Source organism: Drosophila virilis, chromosome 5 (assembly GCF_030788295.1).
Source record: "Drosophila virilis strain 15010-1051.87 chromosome 5, Dvir_AGI_RSII-ME, whole genome shotgun sequence".
NCBI classification, from domain to species: Eukaryota; Metazoa; Arthropoda; class Insecta; order Diptera; family Drosophilidae; genus Drosophila; species Drosophila virilis.
In genome coordinates, this window is record NC_091547.1 from 8,862,779 (window position 1) to 8,884,267 (window position 21,489).

General features: G+C 48.5%; 2 protein-coding genes across 9 annotated transcripts in view; one reads left to right on the forward strand and one right to left on the reverse strand.

Annotated features, from left to right (window-relative positions):
- Strn-Mlck (Stretchin-Mlck) overlaps positions 1 to 21,489 on the forward strand; it is a 47,404-nt gene that overhangs the window by 23,485 nt on the left and 2,430 nt on the right. For 2 of the 8 annotated variants that reach the window (XM_032436412.2, XM_032436410.2), the window contains 15 exons: positions 6,067 to 6,783; positions 6,843 to 7,586; positions 7,742 to 8,449; positions 8,510 to 8,682; positions 9,000 to 9,087; positions 9,989 to 11,309; positions 11,378 to 11,510; positions 13,382 to 13,550; positions 15,464 to 15,509; positions 15,576 to 16,447; positions 16,507 to 16,918; positions 16,980 to 17,319; positions 19,427 to 19,780; positions 20,607 to 20,881; positions 20,950 to 21,489. In XM_032436412.2, coding sequence (XP_032292303.1) covers positions 6,067 to 6,783; positions 6,843 to 7,586; positions 7,742 to 8,449; positions 8,510 to 8,682; positions 9,000 to 9,087; positions 9,989 to 11,309; positions 11,378 to 11,510; positions 13,382 to 13,550; positions 15,464 to 15,509; positions 15,576 to 16,447; positions 16,507 to 16,918; positions 16,980 to 17,319; positions 19,427 to 19,780; positions 20,607 to 20,881; positions 20,950 to 21,489 — 6,892 coding nt within the window. Of the gene's footprint in view, positions 1 to 369; positions 2,155 to 2,222; positions 3,006 to 3,248; positions 4,005 to 4,230; positions 5,851 to 6,066; positions 6,784 to 6,842; positions 7,587 to 7,741; positions 8,450 to 8,509; positions 8,683 to 8,821; positions 8,898 to 8,999; positions 9,088 to 9,630; positions 9,904 to 9,988; positions 11,310 to 11,377; positions 11,511 to 11,891; positions 12,025 to 13,381; positions 13,551 to 15,463; positions 15,510 to 15,575; positions 16,448 to 16,506; positions 16,919 to 16,979; positions 17,320 to 18,505; positions 18,750 to 19,426; positions 19,781 to 20,606; positions 20,882 to 20,949 lie in introns of those variants that run through there. The other 6 variants (XM_032436416.2, XM_070210476.1, XM_032436417.2 and 3 more) reach the window with 6 other exon arrangements.
- Positions 13,567 to 15,221, reverse strand: LOC6626651 (uncharacterized). Its single transcript, XM_002050609.4, has 3 exons — positions 14,997 to 15,221; positions 14,705 to 14,898; positions 13,567 to 14,649 (listed from the first exon to the last, which is right to left on the reverse strand). Exons 1-3 carry the CDS (start codon positions 15,122 to 15,124, stop codon positions 13,619 to 13,621), a joined length of 1,353 nt encoding a protein of 450 aa, XP_002050645.1. The 5' UTR covers positions 15,125 to 15,221; the 3' UTR covers positions 13,567 to 13,618.

Genomic DNA, 21,489 nt, shown 5'->3' on the forward strand with positions numbered 1-21,489 from the left:
GCATTAATTAAAAGTCTATAGTATTTAAATAGATTTATTTCGAATGATTTATTTTTTTGGCAACAATTGTGTTGCAACTATATAAATAAGTTTACACATATATGTGTGTATATAAAAAACGGCGGGCAATACCGAGATTCGCGAAATTGTTTTTGTTAGCATAACAATCGATTGTCAATTAGGATACATTCGAGAAGTTATGTATTTTCGAATATTTTCACCACATTGCGGACAGTCGTGAATCTTCTTTTGCATCGAACGGACGTCTGACGTCCTAAAATATCAAAACTCTTTCGATCGAACCGTTGCGGGTTGCATATATCGTATATATATATATATATATATATAAATATCCATTTATACATATACGACTCGTACGGATATTATTCTTATCGGTTTTTTTCCCCAAACGAATTATCATTTCCCTCCCCGTTATCCTGTGAAAAGATAATAAACCGAAATTTAACAAAATGGGCGAGACGGACGGCGATATCGAGCCACGAACATCCGCGGAACCGGAGGCGCCAGCAGCGCAGGAAACGCTGCAGGTGCCAACGCAAAAGAAACGCAAGCTTAAGTCGCCCACTCCGGGCAGCTTACGCGGACGTAGTGCCACGCCCATACACGGCCGGAGCCAGACTCCGTTCACCTTGTATATGACACGTCGCAGTGCCACGCCCTCAACATGGCGCAGCATAACCCCATTCCTAAAACGCGAAGAGAAAGAGAAAACTCCATTCGAACTGGGCCGGGACATCAAGAGCCAAACCACGTGCAACATCGCCGTCTTCGATCGTGCCCTGATCATGGATATCTCCGAGCCCGTGGATGTGCAAAAGCCCGTGCGTTACATAACGTCCGATTTGTCGGTTATCGATCGGGCTGCCGTAATGGACGTGTCCAACGTTGAGGTTATCTATGTGGTTGAGGAATACGAAGAGGTTGAAGAGGAAGAGGAAATCATCGAAGAGGTTAAGCCGAAGAAGAAGGAAAAGAAGGCCAGAAAGCCGCGCACAGCTCGTAAGTCCATCGACAAGGAGCAGAGTCCCTTAGGCGAAGACGGTGCCGAAGATCTCGGAGATTTTGCTGGCGAAGATCGGGAGGATAGTGTAGACTTTGATGACGATGAGCCAGTTAAAAAGGGCAAGAAGAAGGCGCCCCCCAAGAAGAAGGAGAAAAAGGAAAAATCTCCGAGTCCAAAATTGACCTTGAAACTAGAGATGGGCGGAGGTCAAAAGGCTACCAAGAAGATGTTTGACCAACCACCCCAAGCTGCACCCAAGCCGCCGCCAAAGAAGAGCAAGATGGTACTGCAAATGGAGGAACAGGCCAAAGCAGCCGCCAAGGCAGCCGAGGAGGCCGCCAATCGTGCCAAGCCCAAGGGCGAGACATTCGAGGAGCGCCAGAAGCGTCTGAAGGAGGAGAAAGAGGAACAGGACCGGCTGGAAGCAGAGCAGCGCGCCCTAGAGGAGGCCGAAGCCGAAGCAGAAGCCGAGGAAGATGAAGAAGATATTCCTGAGGAAGGCGACGAGAGCACCGTGGCTGCCGACGGCGAATACAATGAAGATGAGGATCTTGACCGATTGGATGAGGATCAGGAGGAGGAGAACGAAGAAGACGCAGTGCCCGATTTAAAGGCCGCTAAACGCCGCGGCAGCGATTCTTCCGATGAATATACCCGACCCGATCCCCACGAAGAGGAGCGCTGGCAACGCATCGCCGCCACCGAAGGCGAGGAGTTCATGCAGCAGATGCGCAAATACAGCATTGCCAAGCGCACCAGCGAAAAGGAACGCGACGCCGATTGGCAACGCCGACGCGAACAGGCTCGACTGCCCAAGTTTATTAATTTCCTTTCGGATCGCACCGTCGAGGCGGGCCAGAGCGTGCGCCTGGCTTGCGCTGTCGACGGACCCGAGCTATCCGTCAAATGGTTCAAGGACGGCAGGCAGTTGGAGCGCGATGGCAATCATCGCATCATTAATAACAACAACATTTTGGTGCTGGAAGTAGTTAGCACCACTATTCTGGACTCTGGCGAGTATTCTTGCCAGATACTGAATCAAAATGACGAGGTCACCTCATCGTGTATTGTAACTGTTTACGAAGTTTTTAAGGATGAACCCAAACCTCCCTCTATACAGTATATCAAAGGTACTTGTCCCAGCCGCATTCCCCCTTTCAAATGCATAACTCACGGGATTTCTCGATATCTTCTCTAGAATATTATCACTTGCGCGACGATGAGCTGACTATTGAGGGTCACGTGCATGGTGTACCGCGTCCGGTTGTTACCTGGTGGCGCGGCGCCTTCCAGGTGAAGCCCAGCTATAAGTTCACCATGCTCGAGGAGGCCCACGGCGTCTGCAAGCTGCTCATCTACAAGCCCGGCAACAAGGATAGCGGCACCTATACCTTAAAAGCCATCAATTCAATCGGCGAGGCGCACATCAACCAAACCGTCGAGGTGGCCAAGAATTTGCACTACCATGTGCCCGGCATATTCCATGCACGCGACAGGATCCAACTGGACAGCTTGAAGCAGGCCAAGGGGCAAATGGATGCGGCACTCAAATCCAAGGCCGAATCGGATCAGAAACGTGCCGAAGTCGAGGCCGAGCAGCAGCGTGTCCAGGCGGCCCGTGCACCACCGGAGCCACTTGTGCCAGCCAAACAGAAGCTGCAGTTCGCCACCCAGCTGCGCGATCGTATGGCCCTGGAGGGCACAACCGTGAAGTTTGCGGCCACAGTCATTGGACCAGAGCCAAATACGCGCTGGATGAAGGATGACACGTGGATTGTGATGAGCGATAATATCAAGAATCTGTCCGAAGAGGGCAAGGCTATTATTCAGATCAATAAAGTAACATCGGCCGATACAGGTGTATACAAATGTGTGGCCAAGAACGATCTCAGCGAAATCGAGACCTCATGCTACTTTAAAGTGTACGCGGCGCAAGCTGATGGCGACGAGTCCGAGCCCATTTTTGCCCTGCCCATGCGAGGTATTTTTACTGTATCTGTATCCGTATCTGTATCTGTATGTGCAGCACGTATCTGTCTCTCATCTGCATCCGTTGCGTTGGTTTTGTCTTCTTCATTTTTTTGTTACAACGCCAACACGATCATCAGCCAAAATTCGAAACTGATTGTTGTCCAACGATCACAGATCTCGATTGAGGTCGACCATGTATAAAAATAGTTGTGGTGCTCAGACAATTGATTGAAGTGTTTGGTCTCCTTCATAGATGTGTATCACTCCTCCCAAAATGATTTAATTATCGATACGAAGGTGCGCGGCAATCCCCGTCCCGTCATCTCTTGGACGAAAGATCAGATACCCGTTGTGCTCGACGATCGTGTCGTGCAAATCGAGCACTTGGATGGCGTCTGCGAGCTGATCGTTAATAAGCCAACTGTGAATGACAACGGCGTCTACGTTTGCACCGCCCAGAACAAATTGGGCAGTCAGTCGACCACCCACACGGTTGTTGTCGACACCACGCACACGTCGCGCCGCTCTAGTGTCTTATCGGCGGCCATGCAGGAGGATTCAGCCGCCGAAGGTGGTGGCAAGTCCAAGCCGAAGAAGCTGCCCAAGAAAGATGATGACGCCGAGGCCGGTGGCGATGGCGGATACGAACGACGCAGTCGCATGCCCGATCCGTCACCCAAACAAATGCTCTATTTCACTGTCAATCTCTCCAACCGCTACGTAGCCGAAGGCTCCAAGGTCAAGCTGCAAGCTGTTATTGGCGGACCCGAGCCCACCATTAAATGGCAAAAGGATGACCAAAATGTACAGTACGGACCCCGTATACGCAACATGAATCGCGACAGCTTGGCCGTTCTGGAGTTCGTAAGCGCCCAGCCCGAAGACTCCGGCACCTATACGATAATAGCCCAGAACGAGTTCTGCAAGATCACCACGTCGGCGATGTTGCACGTCTATCAGCCGAAGGTCAACACCGATGTACAACCTGTTTTCATACGCTCTCTGAAAGGTAAGAGCCATTCGTCTATTCGTCTATTCGCCTAGGCAGATGCCTGACCAGATAGATCTATGAATAGATCAAAGCTATAGACGATTGTGCAATGCAATTGTTTGTCTTGTCGGGATTATGCAATACCTTTGGCGGTGTTTGTGTTGTTCTTTGGTTTCTGTGTGTTGCGTGTTTATGTAACAAGCGACTATTAAATATAGTTCCACTACATCCACCTCCTCTCCAGAGACCTATCATCTGACCTCGAATGAACTTATACTGGAGACGGCTGTGCGCGGTCAACCCACGCCCCAGGTGCAATGGTTTAAGGACAGCATTGAGGTTCAGAGTGGCGGCCGGTATCAAATAATTGAACATCAGGATGGCACTTGTGAGCTCATCATTGATCGGCCGGATAGCAAGGATTCGGGCAAATATGTGATCAAGGCGGAGAGTCGTGCTGGCAAAATGGAGAGTTCGCACTATGTGCTCTTCGAGGGCAAGGCCTCGCACATTGCGGACAACATTCACGGAGTGTTCCATGCGGACAAGAGCCTGCTGCGGCCCAAAGAGGCAGAGAAGCCAGCTGCAAAGCCGGCTCCATCGGCCGCCAACGCAGGTGCTGAAGGAGCTGAGGGAGAGGAGGGTAAGGGCAAGCGTCGCGGCCGCAAGAAGGATGACGCCGAAGAGGAAGGTGTATCTTCAGCCACGGACTATGCCTCCGATACGGCTAGCATGTCCAGCAAGCGGCGCGAGAAGAACATTGGCATACACTTTACCACCTCGATGAGGGATCGCGTCGTGGCTGAAGGTTCCAAGGTGAAAATATCTTGCTTCCTGGAGGCAAAGGAGCCGCAGGTGAAATGGTTTAAGAACGACGAACCACTTCAAAACGGACCCAAGATTCGAGGACGCTACAGCGAAGGCCTCTGCCTGTTGGAGATCAATAGCGCCACCGAGGAGGACAATGGCGAGTACAAGTGCTGGGGACGCGATGAAACTGGTGAGGCTTCGACCTCCTGCAGGCTAGAGGTCTTCGCAGATCCAGGCACGGGCGATGTGCCACCAACGTTCACGCGCAACATAAGGGAAACGCTGCACGGCAAGATCAACGAGCTGCAGCTGGACGTACATGTGCGCGGTCTGCCGACGCCCTCGGTGACATGGTACAAGGATAGCGTGAAGATCGAGAACAACGATAAATACCATCAGGTGGATCACGATGACGGCACCTGTGAACTGTTCATTAGCCATCCCAAGGTCGCCGACAGCGGCAAATACGTTTGCCAGGCCGAGAATCGCGAAGGTCAAACGGAGATCGTGCATATGGTTACTGTGGAGCCACGCGTTCGAGTGCGACCCACCTCGCCACCTAGAGAGGGCCGACCGCCCCGACCAGCTGGCGAGGAAGAAGAACCCGCCGCCGAGGGTGAAGCAGTTGAAGGGGAAGGAACTGAGAAAAGAGTACGGAAGCCTAAGAAAGATGATGAGGAGCAAACGAGCTCCAGACGCGAGGTTCCACCGCCACCAGATCTAAGGAAGCGTCTCTATTTCCGCAACTTCCTATCGAATCGCACCGTCAAGTCGGGCGCCAACGTCAAATGGATGGTTAATATCGATGGACCGGAGCCAACGGCCAAGTGGTTCCATGGCGATCAGCCAATTACGTTCGGTCCCAAGAGCAAAATGTCTATGCAGGATGGCATTGCCTGGCTCAATCTGGTCGGCGTTACGGAAGAGGATGCTGGCGAATATACGTTGAGAGTAAGAGGATCCGAAAATGAAATCGTTAGCACATGCAACCTGTTCGTTTACAGCACGGGTAAAGTTGAGATAATCCCACCCACCTTCACGGTGGGTATCAAAGGTAGGCATTCGCTGGCTAGCTAACTAGTTGTACTTAAATATGGCACCCAGTGCCCAATGCGTCCAAGTGAATGTTAAGGTATGCCGTTAGTTCCTATGTGTTAAGTAGTCATGTAGTTATAAGCACTAATTCCTAGAATCAGAAACCTATCCCACGTTTATGTCGTGCTTGTCTTACTCTGTTTGTGGTATGTCTTTTCGTGTCAACACCTTCCAGATGCATATCATTCCCAAGAAAATCGACTTGTACTCGAGTGCAAGGTCTCGGGCAGCCCCAAGCCGCATATCTCCTGGCAGCGGGACAATACCCTGCTGCCCCTCGAAACAGCTAAGTACGAGTACGCGGAGCACAGCGATGGCATCAAGCAGCTGAGCATCACATCCTTTGGCAGCGAAGATACCGGGCTGTACACCTGCTACGCTGAGAGCGAGAATGGTCAGATGAAGATCAGCAAATTTGTCCAGGCCTCAGACTATGTGAGAGAGCGTGCCGTCGACAAGAAATCCACAGATCATCTCACACAAGATATCAAGAGACCAGAGTCCAGTCAGATCGCAACGGGTGAGAACGCAGCAGCGGCAGCCAAAGCCAAGGCACGCGAGGCTAAGTTGCGCCTTAATTTGGAAACGAGCCTCAAGACCATGACAATCAGCAGCGGCAACAAGGCTCAGCTGATATGCTATGTGACTGGCTTCATCGAGGATGTGCACTGGCTAAGGAACGATGAGCGTATCACAAAGGACGCGCGCCACAAAATCTACAATATCAACGGTGCCATCAGCTTGGAAATCTACGATGCCCGTGCCGAAGATAGCGGCAACTACAGATGCGTGGTCAAGAACAGCAGGCAGACCGTGGAGAGCTCTGGCCAGCTGACGGTGCTGGACGAGACGAGCGGCCAGTTGCCGCAAAGCTTTTTGGAGGGCATTAAAAGTAAGTCGAATAATTCAATGTGCAAATTTAATTTTGTTAACTAATTAACTCGCTTACAGAGTCCTATGATGCACAGCGCAACGAGATTGTGCTCAGCTGTCAGGTACACGGCCGTCCCAATATCAGCTGGATGCGCGATGATCACACGATCTGTAACAATCGCTATAAGGTTGTCGATGAGCTGGGCGGCGAGCGTAAGCTGATCATACGCAATCCCATATCGTCGGACTGCGGCATCTTTGCCTGCTACGCGGAGCACGAAGATTACATTGACTCGATCAGCACCAACATACGGTCAGCCGACCTGAAACGTCTCATTGCCTACGATCACGAGAAGGTTTCGCTATCCCAGTCGCAGTCGATGTCACAGCCGAGGGACCTGCCGGATGAGTCCACACAACCGAGTGCCTATGTGAACGGCAATGCTGGAGTGCAGCGCACTGGAAATCGTCTCCTGCGCAGCGTAGCGCAGACTAAGCCAATGTTCCACAGCTATCTGCACGATCGCACCATTTCAGAGGGCGCCAATGTGCGACTGGTCTGCACAGTTTCTGGCGACGAAAACACGCACATCGAATGGTTGAAGAACCACAAGCCTTTGCCAAGGGATACACGCTATCAGACGCTCTATCAGAATGGCGAGGCATCGCTGGAGATCTACGCCGCGGTGTCAGACGACAGCGGCAATTATACATGCTCGGCCATCAATGACTTCGGCGAGAGTCTAACCCATGCGCAGTTGCGCGTCTACAAGCATTTCCGGGAAGCGTCCATGCCAAGTACTTTCACGCAGCCAATTCGAGGTATTCCACAGAGCTATGGATGAACGCCACGTGAAGCTGCGCGTCCAATAAAACATACGCCTGCATACAGTCTCCTTGCTGTTCTAACCGCTTTTGTTTGTCAAGCTCTCATTTGGTTCTTTATTAACCCCTCTTTGATTTATATGCTTTTACAGACACGTATTCTCTCAATGAGAATGAGCTGGTTCTGGATTGTCGCGTGCGCGGCCAGCCCCGGCCAGAGATTCAATGGATGAAGGGCAACGATGCCATTAATAATGATGAGAAATATCAACTGATCGACCAGGCCGACGGTTACTGCAAGCTGACTATACGCAATCCCACCGAAAAGGACTCTGGCATATACTCCTGCATAGCAACCAACGAAGGCGCCCAGCATAAGATGACCCATCAGGTGGACTTTGTGGGCCGCGAGCGTTTCACTCTGCAGAAGACGCACGGCTTCTTCCATCGCGATCCCAACAAGCCGCACTTCCTGACCCCGCTGGGCAATCAGACCGTCTGCAATGGCGGCACCGTTGCCATCTCCGCTGAGTTTATGCAGTCGAACACGCCCATTGAGGTTAAATGGCTGCGCAATCGCCGGAATGTTGATGGTCCCAATGTGAAGACCATGAACGAGCGTGGCGTCTACACGCTGGCCATCATGAATGCTGGCGCGGAGCATGAGGGTACCTATACTTGTCTCGCTTCGAATGCCTACGGACGCATTGAGTCGCACGTCAACATTGATGTCGCTGTTGGCGCCGAAAAGGACGAACGTCCGCCCCTTTTCCTGTCCAGGCCCGAAACCGAAATGAAGATCGCCGTAGGTGATCCGTTCTCGTTGTCCTTCCGCATTGCGGGTGATCCGAAACCGAAGCGTAAGATATTCCAAACTCCTCGTTTGCTTATCAATTTAATTATGTTGTTTATCCTTGCAGTTGTGTTCATGAAGGGCACCAAGGATATAACCCAATCGGATCGCGTTAGCAAAGAGGTATCCGATGACTATACCAGATTCACAGTGCAAAAGTCGCAGATCTCCGACTCCGGCACCTATTTCGTTGTTGCCCGCAACGACTTTGGAACGGACAGAATATTCGTCACCATTACAGTACGTACTGCCTACGAATGCCCATTGTGTTATGTGTTTGTTGTCGCTGTACCTGAATGTTTGGCTATTTATCTAATGCTTTTGCTAACTAACCTTTGCTATTCTCTCTCTCTCTCTTTTTACGCTTTTCTTTTTCTAGATTAAAACGCCCAAAAAGAAAGAATAAAGCCTATTTCAAATATATTTACTTATTGTTTGCGCAAATTTAAACGCCCCCCTAAACGCACCAAAATATTTATGCTCTAAGTCAAACTTTCCCGACTCTATGTGTTCATTCAAATAAACAATAATATCGTTCTGACTACAAAAACTTATAGGTTAACCCGCGCGCTCGCTCTGAAACCCCAACGCAACCACGATGGGGCCAACCCCTCGACAGTTACAGTGAAACTTCGTATTTCAGAGGTGAGTTCATTAAATCTGTCCATACTCAAGTGTGACCCGACTACAGCAATCCGTTTGTGTTCCATTCACAATGTATTTTAGTACTCATATGTTTCCTGTATTTCTTGATTTTGTATTTCCAATTTGCGTATCCGATTCCACTGTTCCATTGTTGTGTACAGCATTCCGTTTGTGTTCCATTCGCGCGTTTCCATGTCGCACGGACTTCCTTTCGACTTCCTTCCTCCTGTGGGTCCTTGTTCTATTCCGCCGTTTCGTCACAGTCTACAGCAATCCATGTGTGTTCCAATTCCAATCTATTTTAGTATACTTAGATGTTTCGTTTTTCATTTGCTTTTTCCAATCTGCTTCCGTATTCCATGTTTCCATTCCACTGTTCCATTGTTGTACACAGCATTCCGTTTGTGTTTCATTCGCTCTTTCTTTCTGTTTCTCTTTCATGTCCATTCCGTTTGTCTGTGTCCCAAGTCGATCAAGTTTTAGTGTTTCAGTTTCAGCTTTATCTCAAGTATTATATAGCGCATGGACTTGCATATTTTGCAGATCGCTTCGACTCCAACTTGTTTGCCTCCTGTGCCGTTTATCAAGAAACTTCTCAAAAGCAATTTCCTGTGAGATTCAATGAATGCCCAAAACACAAACAAATTATCCGTGTATTTAACTTATCTTTTGTTAGTATTTCTGAACGATTGACTTATTTACTTATTTTATTATCGTATACAAATAGCGTATTATATAAAGCACAACAATCCAGCTTATACATTTACGTAGTCGAAAAAAAAAAAACAAGAAAATAAAATATATATTTCTCCGGGGCGTAATGCGTTTGATTTCCCATGCCCCCTCAATCCAAACATCATTATTTATGCAAAACTCTTTGCCACCTCACACTTTCCCCTAGATCCACCTGGCTGCATATCAACCGAACCGCTCGTCGTTGACTCCGGACCCAGCCACATATCATTGTCGTGGGGCAAGCCCGTGAGCGCAAACTCTGCACCTGTCATTGCCTACAAGGTGGAGGCATGGATTTTGGGTCATGAGGGTGGCGCCTATTGGCGCGAGTTAGGTCTGACGCCTATCAATTCCTTTGACGCCTTCAATCTGAAGCCCAATTTGGAATACCATTTCCGGGTGACGCCCAAGAATCGCTATGGCTGGGGGCCAGCGGTTCAGACCAGCTCCGCCCTGCAGGTAGGCGGCGTCGAGTGCCTGCCGGAGTTTGTCAAGATTCTGCCGGGGCAGGTGAAAGCGCTGCTTGGCTCCTCGTTTACGCTGCAGTGCAACATGCGTGGTGCGCCACGTCCAAAAGTCACCTGGTACAAGGATGGCATACAGCTGAGCAACAGCTCGGAGCGTGTCAAGATACGCCAGATTGGTTCCACCTGTGCGCTCACCATAGCAACAGTTTGTGATCTCGATTCTGGACGTTATACCTGCGAGGCTACCAATTCCAAGGGACGCGTCTCCACCTTTGCACGCCTGCAAGTCGTATCCGATCCGAGGCTCTATGAGGCGGACTCGAGGCTGAAGGAAATCGCACACGGTCGCCATCCGGCTGAGCTTGGCGAATCGCTGCCCATTTTCACGATGCGTCTGCGGGACCGTCGCGTCCAGGTCACCTACCCGGTGCGCCTCACCTGCCAAATTGTGGGCTATCCCGCACCGGAGATACACTGGTATAAGGATGGACAGCTGATCAGCTGTGATAGCCGGCATCTGATCACCGCCGAGGGTCAATTCTTTACACTGGAAATCGCGGCCACAACGCTCGACGATAGCGGCAACTACACCTGCACGGCTAAAAACGAGCTGGGCTCCGTGTCCTGTCACAGCTGCCTGGTGGTGGACAAGGGCATACGCGCTTACATCTCACCTGACTTTTATGTACCCCTCGATCCATTCTATGTGTTCCGCGAGGGCACCGAAATACGTCTGTCCACCAAGGTGGAAGCCTATCCCGCTGTGGGCGTCACCTGGCATCGCAACGGCATGCGCCTGCGGCCTAGTCGACGCATATCCGCCACTCTGGACTCCACGGGCTTTGTGGAGCTCATTATTGCCGAGGCAACGCCACGCGATGCGGGCATTTATGTGTGCGTGGCCTCCAATGTGGTCGGCAAGGTGGAGACAATTTGTCGTGTGGCCATCGAGGAGATCGAAGCAGCTGCCACGCCGCAACGCGCACTCGAAATACCCAGCATCAAGACGAGTGATATGCCGTGAGTAGCACGCACAAACTCTGCCCACAAATCATTATTATCTTATTAATCTTTAATCTTTGCTGCAGTTACTCAAAGGAGCCGCTGTTTGTGGTAAAACCGCGCTCCAGCGAGGCCTACGAGGGCGACAACGTCATCATATTCTGCGAAGTGGTCGGCGATCCCAAGCCCGACGTTGTCTGGCTGCGCGATTTTCTAAATGTGAGTATTTTTCGTTTTTTTCTATTTTCGATCGTTAAGCCAAGTGACGTCAGCAGCGACTGCGGCAGGTTGCAAGCGCTTGCGCACCGCCACGTTTCTGAGTCAGTTGCATTCGCGGCGCCAATAAATGTGGGTCGCAGTCGTCGCAGTCCTCGTTGTTGTTGTTGCCGCGCTTATATCTCGTTGCGATATCAAAAATAAAAATAATAGCTCAAGTGCAAGTGCGCCAACGCCAAAAAGAAAACTACCGAACAGTCAGTTGAATTAGTTCTGTGGGCCCAGGAAATGGCAAAAATATATAATTTCTACCTTGATTTCCGCACTATTTGCATAAATAGTTTATAAAAAAGTGTAAAACTATTCAAACAGTTGTCACAGTGCTAACGACATTCAAATTTACAACAGTTGCTCGTGCGGATAAATTTTTTAGAAATATATATCAATCAAATACCAATTGATCCGCCCCGAACGAGCAAAGTGTTAACCCAGAGAGACTCCAGAAAGTGTGCCAAAGGTAAACTAGATGGTACAAGAAGTACATTTAGTACATTTTAATAAAAATATATTTGACAGAGCAGAGTTAAAGACGCATCTTTGAAAATGCTTTTAATTGAAAGTTGTGTGAATGCCATTTTAAAGTAATGCTGAAATATCTGACTACTTCAGACCTAAACCAAGACTGTCTAGTCTTCTTCAATAAGTTTGGCACGTTAGAAAACTTGTTTAAATAATCATAACGCAAATTAATTTAAAAGTATTCGACTGCGAGTCTCAGTGCCTAACCGAAGGAAAATATTTGTATTTAAAATTCTTTTGTAATTAACTGATATGCTGTAAGGAATCCTAACCAGATCCATGCAAGTTATTACACATAATAAAAGCCCAATAGAAAATACATCAATACAATACAATACATCAAACATTCAGGAAGATTGAATTTAAAATGCGAACCAAACCCTTAAATCGTTAAACGATTTTTTAACTAAGTTCCCAATTTGATGTGCTTACATGAAAACATAAATTAAGCCCTTTTCTCTTCAATACATTTCGATTCTCTCCAAAAACAAAACATTTTCAATGCAGTTGATTCCTAATACATTAAAAGAAAGATCTATACACATTTATCTTATCAAATATATTATGCAGTGCCCACCTTTGAATGCGTGACCAAAATTGTAATACCTTTGCGCGAGGGGAGAACAATGCAGTTTTCTTTTTTTTCTTAACTGCAGCTGCTTCTTACTCGAATTACCAGACAACTGCGTCACACGTCGCGCAGTCAATCTCAGTTGTTATACAATTTACACACACAAACTCTCAAACACACACACACACACACACACATGGCATGGGCAGTTTAGTTCTTATAAAGCTGATCTGCTGTCAAACGCTAATTCAAGTTCAACCCATATCAAATAACATGCTTGTTTTTTATACTAACAATTACGACTGTTGGCCAGAGCCAAAAAGGCAACAACAGCAATAACAACACCAACAACAACAACAAAAGCAAAGCTAGCAAAAAAAAAAAAAAAATTATTAGCCACAATCGTGCCGCTGTTCGTCGTACCAAGGAAGCAGGAGGTCAGGGTGGGCAACCCAACACAGATACGAGTTCCAGTTACCAGTTTTCCTATTGACAGTCGCGAAATTAAATTTTGTGCTTATATGGCCATACGCTGAGCACAACAACAATAACAACAACAATAACATGAATAAAGAATATATATGAGACTTACATGATTCATTCATTCAGCGATCTGTGACGATCCTTATGGCCGCTACACTGGCAGCTGCAGCATTCCATGTGTCAATTATAAAGAATATCTTTTTTGATTTGTTTTGTTGTTTCTGTTTCTGCTTTATTGCAGCCGGAGTACTACAAGGACGCACCACATTTTCGACGCATCGGCGAGGGGCCGGAGTATCGCCTGGAGATACCCAGCGCCAAATTGGACTTTACCGGCACCTACTCAGTTATAGCCAGCAACTGCCATGGCGAGGCCAAGGCTGTAATATCCCTGCAAATTTACGCCAAAGGTGAGTCGCATTATGCTTTATATCTATTGACTAGTTGTAGCTGTGTGTGTTTATTGTCCGATTGACGTTCACAATGCTTGTGGATAAATGCTGACGAGACGCGGATAGACTACATCTTTCCAAAATTCATCGGCCATGCCCAGCAGGCTGGCGACAAACTCGGGATCGGCTTGCACCCAAACGTAGTGAAGAGCGCCGTTCGTTTCGAATGTGGGACTGAGCACACAGTAGAGCGCCTTCTTTACGTTGGCCAGAAACATTTGTGTCTGTATCTGGGCCATATACTTGGGCGCAATGGATTCGCGTGCCTCGAGATATTTCTCAAAGTCCTCCTCAGTCTTTGGTGATTTGATTTCGACGATGTGATCATCCGTAATACCATCTGGGGCACCACACAAATAGGGATAGTTTTCGTGGAGCAACAGACCACATTCCAGATACTCCTTGTTTTCCAGTTTTTCGGTCTGTTTCAGTATGAAACGTTTGTGCTGTTTCTGCTGCACACGATCCTCAATGTCTTCGTCGCGTCCCTTGCAAAAGAGCATATTAAAGATTTGTTCGTCCTCCTCCTGCGTTTTGCGTGTGGCAATCATGTGCATCATCGAGCAGCGTATGCGCATATACTGCGCCTCTATCCACAGCTTTGACTTGTACTGCCTTTTGGTCACCTCGCTGAGACTTTCGAAGAGACCGCTCTGCGCCTGCAGCTCCAAGTGCTGCAGAAAACTGTGCACATCGTATATGTTATATTCCGCTGCTTTCAACAGCATATGGTGTATCAGTATGGACTCGAATTCATCGGTGGTTTCCACGCATTGACGGTACAGCGCCGAATCACGTCCACAAATGGCAAGCTCCTCCAGCACAGATGTCAGAAATGCACGTTCGTCGCCCTCGCTGGGGCTCGACGCCTCATCATCCACCTCGGTGTGTAACTCTCGCAGGGGCACCATATCCTTTATGCGTACTGCCCTTGTGGGCTCCGGTTGAACAAGCGCCTCCAGCTCATTGCCCCAGAATTCCAACAGAGCTGTGGGCTTTTTATCTGTGCTCTTGTTGTGCAGCCAAAATACAAAGGCAACGACATGCGGACACACAGCTATAATTGATGTAAATTATAATCAATTTTCAATAAGTGCGAGTTGCCTACTTACCTACTCCGGAGCACAGGCTGCACTGGCCATCTGTAAGGGAATTTTCATGGTCCAGTACCTTGATGGCCACATTGGCATGTGTTTCCGTATTGGCAAAGTCTGCGGCGGAGAAGACCAGAGCTTTTAATTCGCATAGCTCGCCCTGCCGGCGAAGGTGCACATAGTCTATTAGCAAATCGTTGCTCTCCGAGGATCTATAAAAACAAGAATATTAGCGGTTTTTCATATACATCAATGAAGTTTATAAGTGTGTGTGTATGAGTGTGCGTGTGTTTAAAAAGGCGGCACTTACATTTTGTTGTCTGTGGCTGTTGCGAAAAAGTTAAAGACCATGCCGCTGGTGAGCGTGGGTAAGCTGTGTATGTCTGCTTTACGGAAGCCAGGCTCCAAGTCCATGGGCACAATGATTAAGCCACGCATTTGTATTAATTACATAAAGTTGCTTTTATAACAAGAAAAATAACACAAGCACGACGCTGAAATTGACCGACACAAACAACAGGCTGCTAAAATGAGTTGCTATAAATAGCCAAAACCAGGGCTGCAGCATATTACCAAAAGCAGCGCTCGCTCACCACGTTCAGTGCTGCTCAACTGTTGTGTAACGCTGGAGTCGCTATAAATAGCTGCAACCGGGGCTGCAGTATATTATCAAAATTACCGCTCACTTACCGCACTCAGCGTTGTTCAACTGTTGTGTAGCGCTACATTTAAATTGGTAAAATCGGCGCCAAAATGTTATATTATTTAATTTTGCAGATATACTTAAAGAAAATCGCATGGACAAGGTTCACACGAGACATGGGTGAGTGTTGTCTGTTTAATAAATACCGTATATGTTTTATTTAAATGTCATATTTATTTATTTTAGCAATATTGAAACGCTGCCGCGCTTCATACGCAACCTACGCAATCTGCGCTGTTGCGATGGAGACGCCATATCGCTGGAGTGTCATGTGGAGGCAATGCCGGAGCCCTATATAATATGGGAAAAGGATGGCCACGTTTTGCCCAGCGACAGAGACTACATAATGTCATATGACGGCATGAAGGCCACGTTGAGCATACCACGAGTCTATGCCGAGGACGAGGGCGAATATACGTGTGTGGCCAAGAATTCAGTAGGCCGCACCCTTTCGTCCGCCTGCATTATTGTGGATGTGCCTGAGGAGAAGGAGAACATGCTTAGCCGCCAATTGGCACGGCCAAGTGCTTTGCTATCGGCCCACTCCACGCCACGTTCCACACCGCGCTCAACGCCCAATCGTAGCTTTTCACCCATGAGACTTTCCTACCGCAACAGCAGCATTGATCTGCACACGGGCTCGGTGGAGCGCCGGCGCAGCGATGCACGTTGCATATCAGCGCCCAAATTCCTAGCCATTCCCTACAATCGTGTCGTAGAGGAGGGCGACAGCGTTCGCTTCCAATGCGCCATTGCTGGTCATCCCACGCCTTGGGCCACCTGGGACAAGGATGGCCTGATTGTCACGCCTACCACACGAATTGCTGTCAAGGAAGTCGATGATTTGCGCTTCATTGAGATCGATGAGGTTGGCTTTGATGATGCCGGCCTGTATCGCATCACGCTCGAGAATGACTTTGGGCGCATAGAAGCCACCGCTCGCCTGGACGTTATAAGCAGCTCACGCTACTCCAAATCGCCCTCGACACGTAGCGTGCGCGCCTCCTCCTCGCGACGCAATGCCTATCTCTATCGGCGCATCATGGGCCCATCCACAGGTACGCAAATGACATCAGCAGCAACAATTGCATTTATTCAAATCTTGTGTATACTCTAGCTATTGGCGGTCGCATGGCGCTGGCGAGTGGCTTTCGTGGCTCGTCCGTGCCCTCGGTGAGATTCTATCACAACAACGTTGAGCTGGTGCAGTCGGATCGGGTGCACATTGTGCTGCAGGAGGATGAGGCTATGCTGTTTGTTGACAATGTAACATTAGATGACGAGGGCGTCTACACCTGCATAATAAGCGGCGATCATGATCCTCTGATTAGCTCCATCGATGTCAAATTCCATGGATCAAGTACTGAAATTCAACATCGCCCCGCTGCCATTGCTGAGCCGCTGCCCGAGCTTACCAAATCCGTTGAGGGCGAGGTGATCGATCTCTGTTGTGCCATAAATAGCGCCGAACCCTACAGCTACGTGTGGTTGCGCAACGGCGAAATTCTGCCCGACAGCGAGGAGTTCAAGTGAGCATTTCTGTTCTGTATAACTATGTACATATATATATTGTATACCCATGTCATACAGCTACATCGATCACGGCAATGGCTGTCTCTGTCTGCGCATCAACGACGCCTTTGACATTGACTCCGGCATCTACAGCTGTCAGGTGTACACGTCCACTTCGGATGACACCGACGGTGACGGCGACTGCGCGTGCGACTGCAGCAGCAGCGGCGAGCTGTGCGTGCTGGAGCGCGATCTAACGCGGCACGACGAGAGCGTACAGCTGCTAAAGACACCGCTGCCGGTGGTGTGTGCGTCAGGAGCGGAAGCTATCTTCTATGCGCGTGTTTACCCCTGCGAAGCGGATGCCGAATGGTATCTAAATGGAAAACTCATATCGGATGACTCACCAAACATGACGGTGCGTAAGAAACACAGACAACATCAGCGTCTGACCCAAAACGTATAACCCAGAGTGAGACATACCGACTTCTGTATGCTCTTAACAATTAACTTAGCTCTTAAGGCCTTCAAGCTTGTTGATAGTTCACAAATACCCCTTGGAGTAGGGATCCTAATGAAGCAATTTCTGTGCGACCCAAATTTGTTGGCATGATGTGTTGTCGCCTGGCCTGGCTTCAGTTGGGACAGCTTTCGAGCGAAGCAGCACTTGAGGCTGCCTTGCCGCTGGCCATTTTGAGCAGCAGGAACGTTTCAGTCGGATGCGTACTACTCGTCCTCAGGCTACACGCCACAATTATCGACAGATATAGATTTTATCGATCGTCAGAAGAGGTCATGAGTGGTTTACCCGCAAACTTTAATGACTGTAGCTTTAAAACTGTGCCAGATATATATATAGATAGTTGGCGTGGTCGAAAAGTTATAAGACCATTGTGTGGGTATACACGACTATATATATTTTTTTATATACCCCAAAATTTCGTCTCTATTCCATATTGCAGTAAGCCAATATACCCTTTTCACTTTGTGAACGTGTATGAAAACAAAAGCGCTTCGTTTACACCTTGTCAACGACGAGCGTTGTGCGGTGAAAACAATAACAATAACAATACGCAAGCATTTATAGACACACACACACACACAGGCACGCACACCAACCAAACAAGTAAAGGTGCCACAGTCGAGAGTGCCGACTAGGAGATACTCTAGAATTTTGGTATTACAAGCATTCTTCCATCAATGTCTTCTACATTGTCTTACATTATTTTTTGGAAGTCTCAAGTAACTCCGTTGTTTATAGTCCGATCTAAATGAAGTTTTCAGGGCTTAAATATAGCATAAAAACGTGTGTATATATTAAAGTACAGTGCTTGTAGCTCTTATAATATTCGCATTATGCTCAAAAAAACCCTGTCTAAAAATTGATATTATTAGAGATATCTTTCGGCGTATGATATATGATAACATATACGGACAGATAGAGCTCCTAATGCTGCCCAGAATATATATAATTTATGGGATTATAGTTGTGTGGCACTTAACCAATATACCCTGCTTGCCCATTTGCAATATGCTCAGGGTATAAAAAGATTAAAATGCCGCGGCATGCGCAACGCATGCAAACGATGTTAGTGACGCGTCGCCGTCGAATCCAATCGGATGCGATGCTCGATCGGAGAGCAAACAAGCAGACAGCCCAGCCCCAGCTCCAGCCCCAGACACAGTCCCCAGCCCAGGCACTCGTTCAATGGCTTTCAAACGGCGCGCACAACCAGCAGATCGCCCTTAGCAAATACGATATAACAAATACGATATAACAAATACGATATAACAATTGCGATATAACAAATTGTTATTGCAAGCCCCAACACAGACAAGATGTCACAGGTAATGGCAGCTGGCAATTATTGCTAACGATCCGCAATATCGATATCATGAAACATTTGTAGATAATGCACAACTATGTAAATATGGCTTTAAAGCCCGCGTCTGATAAGAATGCGCGCGCGTAGCGTGAAAGTAACATTACGAGCGAAACTTAAAACTGAAACCGAAAACGTGCCCGATATCAAATACCGAGCGTGTTCGCATTGCTCGGCTTTATTTTATATATATATATGTATTTTTTTGTTAAATGTTCTCAATAATTAATTGGTGGGGTGTCGCGTCATTCTCAGTTTGACACTGGCCGTTGGCGCCTCGCATTGCGCTGCCCGAGCTTTAAATTGTTCAGATATAGGCATATATACACCTATTTATATTTATATATATGCAAATGTTTGTGTTGATCGTATAGAAAAGTTAACTAGGCGCATATTTCATTGGCTCGGCATTGTCATTGAGCCGCACTCAAGTATTTGCTCTGCCTTGTGCCAGCTGTTTTCAAACACTGGCAAACTCCTCACACACACACTTGCATTGGCAATCTCCTCGCACCCACACATACATATACTTGCACTCGCAAGCTCCTCACTCACACACACACACACACACACACACACACACACACACACACACACATACTTGCACACACAGCTGCTAAAACGCTTTATCTTCATTTACAGTTGGAGTCGTATCCGGAGAACGGCATTCGCTTGTTGCGCCTGCGAGACGTCCAGCTGGCCCAGAGCGGTGAGCTGCGTCTGCAAGTGAAGCATCCACAGCCGGAGCGTCGCACGCCCGCCGCCCGCAGCTACACCAGCCTCCTAGTGCTGCCCACGGGCAGCAGCAGCAACAGCAACAGCAACAGCAGCAACAGCGGCAACCAGAGCAAGGAACACAACAACAACTGTTTACTGGCTGCCAGCAGCTGCATTTTGAAGGGCCCCGAAGATTGCACCGCACTCATTGGCGGCCATGTCCAGCTGAGCGTGCACTATGAGCCATTCCCCAATACCAAAGTCATCTGGTACAAGGCGGTATGTATGCACAAACAAAGGGCTAAAGGTATATACCCTAACAGACCTAGGGCATCCATGCGGCAGTCCGATTGGATATGGTTATTAGAAGAGAAGCTCGTAGAGATCTTCTAAAACGTTAATGCACCTTGAAGGTTGTTTCCTCTAGAGCTTAATGATATGGTTATATAATGTTCAACCCTTGAACCCTGTAAGGTCAAAGTAGCAGCAGACAGACAGACGAACTTGTCTATATCGTCCCGGCTATATACATATATATATATATATACCCAGTATGGAATGGAGGTTGTTTGCTTCGTGACAGAATTAAGAATGCCCTCTACTTGTAGGCTTGGCCTGTCCGTTTGCCTGATTGATCCCCGAGTTATTGATTTTATAGAGATCTCAATGTAAATCGTTCCGCCTTTGCACCAAATCGGGCATTTGCGCAAAGCTGTTGCGCAACGCGAGTTGACAAGCGACCTAATTAGGGCAAAAAACCCGTCAACAGCTCAAAGATTAGCACAGTTGTTATGACCATGATCCCGTATCATGCTTTTATCTAAATAAGCCCGCCCCATAGACAAAACCCAGCTGCTGCTCTTGGCTATCTGAATGCTGCGTATGGGCATGGGGCATGTCTCCAGTCTCTGGTCTAGTCGCGGATCTAGTTAGTCGGAGAGTCTGTGACTGTGTCACGATCAGTTTGCGGTATTGACGTAATTGTTGCCAACCGCAAAGACTATAACAACAAGGCGGCGACGACGACGACGACGACGACGACGGCGCGCCCATCGAAGGTTGCCCGCAATACTAATACGCTTGTTGTACCTTTTTGCCTTTGCAGTGCCGTCCCATTGTTGAGGGCGCCAATGTGACAATTCGCAGCACGGCGCAGCAATCGACGCTTTATATAACGGACATCGCGGCCGATGACAGCGGCAAATATACGGCGGAAGTAATGAACGAATATGGCGTGGAGGCAGCGGCCGCCTCGGTGGCCGTCGAGGGACCACCAGAGCCGCCCAGCGGACAGCCGAGTGTCTCCCTGGGTCCGGATCGTGTGGCCATAGCCTGGTGTGGTCCGCCCTACGATGGCGGTTGCATGATCACGGGCTTCATGTGAGTGCATAATTCTGATATCAATTAAATTCCATGATTTCATAATTTAATTTTAAATCCTCTGACAGCATTGAGATCCAGAGCTGCGAGCCAACGGACTGTGATAGCGTTAAGGATAACGCTGACTGGCAGCAGTTGACCCGCGTCGTGGATACGCTGGCCTATACCGTCAAGGATCTGCTGCCACAGCTACAGTACAGATTTCGTGTGCGCGCCGAGAACATACACGGACGCAGTGCACCCAGCCAGGTCAGCGAATTGGTGCAGTTGACACGTACAGCCACAACAGTGGATGCTGCTGCAGAAGCAGCAGAAGCAACAGGCAATTCCCTGAGCGCTGTGTCAGTGCAGTCTGGCGGGGATTTCAAGTCACGCTTCGAGATCATCGAGGAGCTGGGCAAGGGACGTTTTGGCGTCGTCTACAAGGTGCAGGAGCGCGCACAGCCCGAACAGCTGCTGGCCGCCAAGGTGATCAAATGCATCAAGACACGCGACCGCCAAAAAGTGCTCGAGGAGATATCGATAATGCGCTCACTGCAGCATCCCAAGCTGCTGCAGCTGGCCGCCTCCTTCGAAAGCCCCCGCGAAATTGTCATGGTCATGGAATA